The sequence below is a fragment of the Oncorhynchus clarkii genome, chromosome 2, assembly GCF_045791955.1.
Source record: "Oncorhynchus clarkii lewisi isolate Uvic-CL-2024 chromosome 2, UVic_Ocla_1.0, whole genome shotgun sequence".
Lineage (NCBI taxonomy): Eukaryota > Metazoa > Chordata > Actinopteri > Salmoniformes > Salmonidae > Oncorhynchus > Oncorhynchus clarkii.
Genome location: NC_092148.1, coordinates 25,642,463 through 25,650,318, shown reverse-complemented (window position 1 = coordinate 25,650,318; position 7,856 = coordinate 25,642,463). Strand labels below are relative to the sequence as shown.

At 42.2% G+C, this 7,856-nt stretch overlaps 1 protein-coding gene across 1 annotated transcript; it reads left to right on the top strand.

Annotated features, from left to right (window-relative positions):
• The first annotated feature begins 214 nt into the window (after positions 1 to 214).
• On the top strand, positions 215 to 7,551 carry LOC139364985 (cathepsin K-like). The gene is made up of 8 exons (XM_071102281.1): positions 215 to 368; positions 1,197 to 1,323; positions 2,123 to 2,245; positions 3,194 to 3,346; positions 4,172 to 4,390; positions 6,360 to 6,525; positions 6,671 to 6,779; positions 6,939 to 7,551. Exons 2-8 carry the CDS (start codon positions 1,198 to 1,200, stop codon positions 7,036 to 7,038), a joined length of 996 nt encoding a protein of 331 aa, XP_070958382.1. The 5' UTR covers positions 215 to 368; position 1,197; the 3' UTR covers positions 7,039 to 7,551.
• The last annotated feature ends 305 nt before the right edge of the window (positions 7,552 to 7,856 follow it).

The following is a 7,856-nucleotide window of genomic DNA, read 5'->3' as shown; positions in this document are numbered from 1 at the left end:
AGTTAGAGGCTACTGCTTGCCTACATCTTTTAATTCAAATAATCGTTATACACTTGTTATACACCTATGCGACTGAGATAAATGTGCACAGCGAATAAAGGCCTAGGGCAATGTTAAATTTTGACTTAAAAGTTAGAGACGCCCCTGCAATTTGACACCTGACATCATCTGGTTGGCTCCTTTAGGTGAGCGAATCCAGATGTAATTCCCCTTTGCGGAAACTTTTTCCCCTCCTAAATTTAGAGCTCCATTTGCACTTCCTCAAACTGCAGACTATATAACTGCTCACACAGTGACCTACTTCATCGTAGGGAAACAACTGGTCAAAGGAATTCATCCGACATCTTCTCTTCAAGTCTACGACCAAGGTAGAATTTGTCATCTCCACGTTTTTTCAATTTCTTAAATCCGCAAACTTTTGATGTTGCCTTTATGTCTACATTATTTTTTCAAGCAGGCATTTTGTAGAATTATGTTCCTTAGAACTTTCAGTTTCACTTGGGATTTTGTTTCCATAAAACAATTACCACATCGAATTAGTTGTTAAAAATAATATTGATAATCACTGCATTTCGACAAATAGTAGACTTTGTTTGTTTTATAGTTAAAACATTGCAGAGCAGTGATGTGATTATAAGTGTACTATATTCTGTTTGCAACAAAGAATGCACGTTGGTCATGGTGTAGCCAAACATTTATCATAGAAATGAAACAGTTCTAAAGTTAACTATGAAACCTTTATAGCCTGCATAGCCTACATTAATTTATAGCACCATGAAACAACGGGAATATTAAACATGAAGTAAACCCTAAGTTGCAAGCATTATTACTGTGCAGCAAAGGTCTATACAGTAGCATGAAGTTCCCTATGAATGATCTGAGGAATTTCCCATAGAACATAGAGATACTGTCTTTTGTTATGACACCTCTTAATAATGAGGCAGAGCAAAAAAAATATGAACTGAAGCCCAATTCACTTCACCTCTCTTATGGATGTTACGTTGTCAGTATGAAAGTCAACAACCATTTCTGTATTTGTACTGTAATTAGTGCCCTTCCTTGGGTTTGTCTAGACTCTTAGGTGCTGCCATAATATTGAAATGTAGATTTATAATGCATAATGCAATTATCTAATTGTATTTATCAATGTAATATGTATACATCATTACTAAAGTAGCCCTTTTGTCTTTTCTCAGAATGCTGCTGTGTGGTTGTGTACTGCTGTTCTTGGGCTCAGTCCTAGCCCATCCCCTGAACGAGATGTCACTGGAAGCACAGTGGGACTCCTGGAAGACCACCCACCTGAGAGAGTACAACGGCCTGGTGAGTGTCCGTCTTTCTGGCTGCCTGGCTACCTACTCCTCACATTTATGCAGTGGTTTTTGTTTAAATTCTGCCCGTTCCTCTAAAGGTTGGTAATTACAGAACGATTACCTCAGCCTTGGATAACAAATACTCATGATGTTTCTTATTTGCTTTGACGGTGGAAGTGCTTTTGAATATCAAAGCCATTCATCATTATGACATTAGTTATAATATAGTGTGTCACTTATACGTATGAGAACACTGTTGTCTTTAAGTCAATAGTTTACAAACTATTGTGGAAAGCTTCTGTATGTGTTGTTCTCCCTTGAAATGTTTTGTTATTATACCTTGCAAGCAAGAAAAGCAGGAAACATGAGAACTAAATCCTCCGTTCAGAATGTCAACTTCCTTGTTTTTACAGTAAAGAGTTATCAGCCAAGCTGTTAGGAACACAAGTATTTCAGTGCTATAAGCTAACTTGACCTTACAAGACAATGTTTGGGCCTCACTGCTTCAGGATGTGTGTCCCCCACAATTTACGGTCAGCACATTCCTCAGCAGAAAACACAAGACAGCACTTTTTCCCCCACTACATCCAGCTTTGAAGCATCATTCCTCACACACTGTAATGAGTGATCGAAGACTCTGTAAAGAGTTGACAATAAATATTTTCCTAACTACCTTTCACCTCCACCATTTTGTGTCTCTATGAACCAGTTAAGTTGCACTGTGGAGACTGTGAGCACAGGGACCAAAGAACACACGAATGGCCAGCTGTATGATTGACAGTTGTGTTTTGTTGATGTTTTCATGGTAGGGGGAGGAGGCGATCCGTAGAACCATCTGGGAGAAGAACATGCGTCTGATCGAAGCCCACAATGAGGAGGCCGCTCTGGGCATTCACTCGTACGAGCTGGGCATGAACCACCTGGGAGACATGGTGAGTTAGTGAGCCACATCCTCTATGTGTGTTTTTTGTTGTTGTTGCATACATGGAGAAAAAGTACAAAAAATGGGAGGGTCTAAAAAAGGGTCTATGTAACTCTGTGTGAAAGCATACGTCTGGAATGATATGTCAGAGGGAAACTATTTTGTGTTTGTTGTCCTCAGTTATCCTTTCAAACCATTGTCTCCCTACTGTCCAAAGCTTATCATTTTGGGTATGTGTTTCAAATAGGGGAATGTCCCTCAAGTTGTAGTTATGGTTTTATTTCACAAACAAGATCAAGCACAGAATAGAGTAGTGGCTTTTAGCTGATGCAGAGCACAGCCATCTGTGTTTTTACTCACTCAATGGCTTACTGATTCAAATGGAGGTTGTTAGGTTAGTGAACATTAAATCTACCCCTAGCCGTGACATGCATGTCAGGTTGGGTCATGAGTGATGACTGTGTTAGTGTGAGACTTGAAATCCCTGAACGGGCTGTAGATTAAAATGGTAGGGAAAAACAACCTGTTATATAGCAGCTTGACTTTTACTGAGTGGCTTCTATGACACTCATTAATGCTTTGTCCATTTCTTATCCATCGGAGTACACAGAGATCAGTTCATCTGAATGTCAGTTTCACTTCAATGTTGAGATGTTCTGTAAATAAAACAAGGATGTATAGTACTTCAAGTTTCACAGAGACTAGTAGTAACCTAACATGTTTTAGCACTCGTACTCGTATCAGGGCATGATGGGTTTAAAGTTATGTAAATTGTGTCCGTTTTTATTTCATTTTTTATTTCATGATCTCCAATGGGATTAATAAGCCATTGCTTTTTTAATATGATAACTGCTGGACTATAAACATGGAACCACTTGTCCCTACTCATAGTGGGTAAATGGTTCATAGTCTATTGCTGTGCATGCATCCTCATCCTCATCCGCATCCCTCTCCTCAGACGTCAGAGGAGATAGTTGAGAAGCTGACTGGCCTCCAGGTGCCCATGAACAGGGACCGTAGCAACACCTGGATCCCTGACAACAATGTGGTGAAGCTCCCCAGGTCCATCGACTACCGCAAGAAGGGCATGGTGACCCCAGTCAAGAACCAGGTTAGAGGATGCAAACAACAACGAGCTGTCACTCAAGTCCACTGTTTCCCTAGATGTATTTCTTATTTCCTAGATTTATTGCACCAAAATGTTCAAACAAGCTTAATTGAGGCCAAAATAATGGTTTTAGGTAGAGAGCAACAGTCTAGGCGGGGTGCCATCTGAAAATGTTTAGGGGAAACACTGGGTTACAAAGAACTGATTTCATATTCCTCCTTGCTTTCAGTCAGTTTAGTCAGGCCTCTTTATTTTCTTGAGGTAGCAAATGATCACAGTTACAGTACAGTCACGTAACCTGTCTAGGACAATAAAAACCCATGTTTTGTCTAATTGACTTAGACAAGTAAAGAATGTTTGATTATGAAAGGTAATTACTCATTATGATCTAATTGGACACTAAGGCATTATTTATTATTCATGTCAACATGGTATTTAGTTAAGTGGTACAGTAAGTATCCAGGCTGAAATATGGAGTACATCTTTGCTACCAGGGAACACTAGGAGATTAGCCCTAGATTTATACCATTAATGAACAGTAGGTCACTTTACATGAGCACTAATAGTCTGTGGTATCAACAAAGAGCTGTCAGGTTCAGGAGGGATGTGATAGTGAGGTGTGAGTGCAGTATGTCTACCCTCTAGTGGTGAATTTGATAACTACAGACGTTCTGAGGGCAGACGAAAAAAACATTATTTGCTGAAACCCTCTGAAAGCTTTTTTTCAATCAGGGCCTTTGACTCTCTGTCAAAGTGCACCACCTGATGGACAAATTGGAGAAGGCAGCTCTGACCCTAATGTAAATGTTTATGTCCTCTCTTTCTCAGCTCTCCTGTGGCTCCTGCTGGGCCTTCAGCTCTGCAGGGGCCCTGGAGGGCCAGCTGGCAAAGACCACAGGCAAACTGATAGACCTCAGCCCACAGAACCTGGTGGACTGTGTCACTGAGAACAATGGCTGTGGTGGAGGCTACATGACCAACGCCTTCGAATACGTTGAGGAAAACGGAGGCATCGACACAGAGGAGGCTTACCCTTACCTTGGCCAGGTAGGGGCATGGTTTGGCTGAGATTGAAACAGAATGTGACTGTCGTTTTAGTTTGTTCAACTGTTTTAGTTTGTTGAAATGACATTTTCAGTCAGTGTTTTCTTACAACACGCCAGGTAAGTTGGAATGTGCTGGATGACAGTTGCAGTTTCTGATTGAGCTATCACATCAAATGCTCTTCAACCAAAACAAGCTAATAATCACATGCTGTTCACCAAAAAGTCCTAAAATGTATTTCTGTGGCCAATTCCGGGAAGTGGTGACATCCATGGTCTTATGTATTCTCCAATGGCCTAACTACAAACAACACAAGCACTTTGCTCACTTCCATATTGTTTAGTACTTTGCTTGTATGTAAAAAACATACCACACTGGCAACTCTTTCTTTACCACTTCTGTAGTTGTCCACATTTTCCTAGGATATACAGAACACACCACTACCAAGGTGCTATGAAAGTTATTAGTAATTTGCTAGAAATGTACAGTAGCAACATAGTACCAAGACCAGCTATAGTGGAAAGTCAGTAGGCCTGATCACCAACAACGATGAGACAGCCTACAGGGAGGATATAGGCACTCTGGCGGCGTGGTGCCAGGTAAACAACCTCTCCCTCAACGTTAGCAAAACAAAGGAGCTGATTGTGGACTTCAGGAGGAACCAGGCTGGACACGCCCCCATCCCCATCAACGGGGCCGCCGTGGAGACGGTCTGCTGTGGAGACGGCCGTCTCAGAGAAGCTGAAATGGTCTAACCACACCGTAGTGAAGAAATCAAATCAAATCAAATTTTATTTGTCACATACACATGGTTAGCAGATGTTAATGCGAGTGTAGCGAAATGCTTGTGCTTCTAGTTCCGACAATGCAGTAATAACCAACAAGTAATCTAACTAACAATTCCAAAACTACTGTCTTGTACACAGTGTAAGGGGATAAAGAATATGTACATAAGGATATATGAATGAGTGATGGTACAGAGCAGCATAGGCAAGATACAGTAGATGGTATCGAGTACAGTATATACATATGAGATGAGTCGAAGGCAGCGACTCTTCAACCTCAGGATGCTGAAGAAATTTGGCATGTCCCCGAGGGCCCTCACAGTGTTCTACAGAAGCACCGTCGAGAGCGTACTGTCGGGTTGCATCACAGCCTGGTACGGCAAATACGTGCAGCCGAACGCACCATTGGGTGCACACTGCCTGCCCTACAGGACATCTAGAACACCAGGTGTCACAGGAAAGCCAAGAAGATCATTGGGGATCCCAGCCATCCAATCCATGCCCTGTTTTCCCCGCTTCAATCACTCAGACGCGAGCAATACAGGAGCATCATGGCAAAAACTGAAAGACTGGCCTATAGTTTCTACCCTCAGTCCATCAGGCTGCTGAACAGCCACCACTAGTCAGCTATCTGCTCCCCCCTGCTACTCCCCCTATGGACATCCCCCCGCTACTCCCGGCAAATGGACATCCCCCCACATCTTCAACTCTCACTTATCTTACCTGCTACTCTCCCTATGGACATTCTTTCTCCTGCTGTTCCCCCACCCCCCAATGGATTTTACTCTGCCCCCACCCCAACATTCATCACTGTTGCAGTTGTTAATATGTTTATTATTACTTTTTGGTTTTGATTCCACTCAATGATTCCACTCAATGATTCCACTCAATGCTCCCCCTATGGTCATTCTACCCCACCCCCCCAACAGTCTTTACTCTGCCTCCACCCCAATGACCATGTATTTATTCACCACTGCCACAGTTGTTATTATGTATATAGTGCTATTTCTATTGTTTTTATTACCATTTTCATTATTTTATTTCACTTAGTCCTGCATGTTGGAGCTCGAAGCCTAAGATGTTCACTGTACCCTGCAATCACACCTGCAATCCTGTACATGTGCCCATTAAGCGATCAAAATCTGAATCATAAATAAACCAATCCATGTCTACCACTCTGTCTACAGGATGAGCAGTGTGTCTACAACGCGTCTGGCATGGGTGCTCAGTGCCGCGGGTTCAAGGAGATCCCTGAGGGAGACGAGTGGGCACTGACCAAGGCTGTAGTCAAAGTGGGGCCTGTGGCTGTGGGCATTGATGCCACCCTCTCCACCTTCCAATTCTACCAGAGAGGTGAGTGACATTCTGCCTCCAAGAACCATGGACAGAAGAATCAACCACGTGTTGCGGTTTAACACACGACACATGCCAGTAGACTCCTAAAGCACTTCTCTTAAAGCTTATTGAAGCTCATTCCTTTACACTGTCATTTACCCAGGCGTGTACTACGACCCCAACTGCAACAAGGATGACATCAACCACGCCGTGCTTGCAGTGGGCTATGGACAAACTGCCAAGGGTGTGAAATTCTGGATCGTCAAGAACAGGTGGGTCACAATGCACTGGGCTTATTCAATGGCATCAGGTAACACGTTTCACACTGTTGACTTGAAATGTATCTTTTCAAAACCACGATTCATCCTCTTTATCCTCTCTCTCTCTCTCTCTCTCTCTCTCTTTCTCTTGCTCTCCCCCCTCTCTAACAGCTGGAGCGAGAGCTGGGGCAAACAGGGCTACATCATGATGGCACGTAACCGCGGGAATGCATGTGGCATTGCCAACCTGGCCAGTTACCCCATCATGTGAACACCAAGCGGCGGAGTGCACCATGGAGGCAGGGAAGCCAAACCACATAGCAATGACTACACACGATACAGAAAATAACACTATGTTTCTGGAATAGCACATTCATATAGTCTGGAAGTTTGGGTATCCCAGAGTTTTTTTTGCAACCTACTCAAGTCTTACTGTTATATCTTCAAACTGCCAGACTTCAATTGTAGTCTGATCTACAGTGGAACAACTATGATTGTGATGAGGAATCTGTGTAGTGCACAGCACTTTGCATAGGTTGTATTCAGTGTGTCAGGTCAGGTAACATTGCTGTGCAATGGGAGTTTTGTCTCACTTTCCTGTCAATGCAAAAAGGTATTAAACTTAGTAAATGTAAGTGTGTGTCGATCAAGATTGCTCCTGGTGGGTTTTTCTTTGAATGATGTTGACTTTTATTTTATTGTTCAGCACTTTTGCACCAAAATCTGATGATTGAATTGTAACATTGCTTTCTATGAAATGGAATAAAAGTTGATTAATTTGAAATGTGAGTGTATGTGCCTGTACATTTCCCCATTGAAGGGAAGAGATGTGAAAAAAAGACCAACAGAAAAAGGAAGATTAAGGTTCCTGAGGTTTTTCAGCGATGTTAAGTATCTCAAATCAACAATCATTCATTGTACCTTATTGCAGTGCTGTATGTATACATACACAACAATATGAACGAGGTATACATGTATTTGTGTTGACTGTTAAATCTGATGATGATGAATGCAGTACTGATAAGAAGCCTTCTTGAGGTCATGAGATAGAGAGACAATGAGAGAATAAACAGGTGAAAATGTCACATA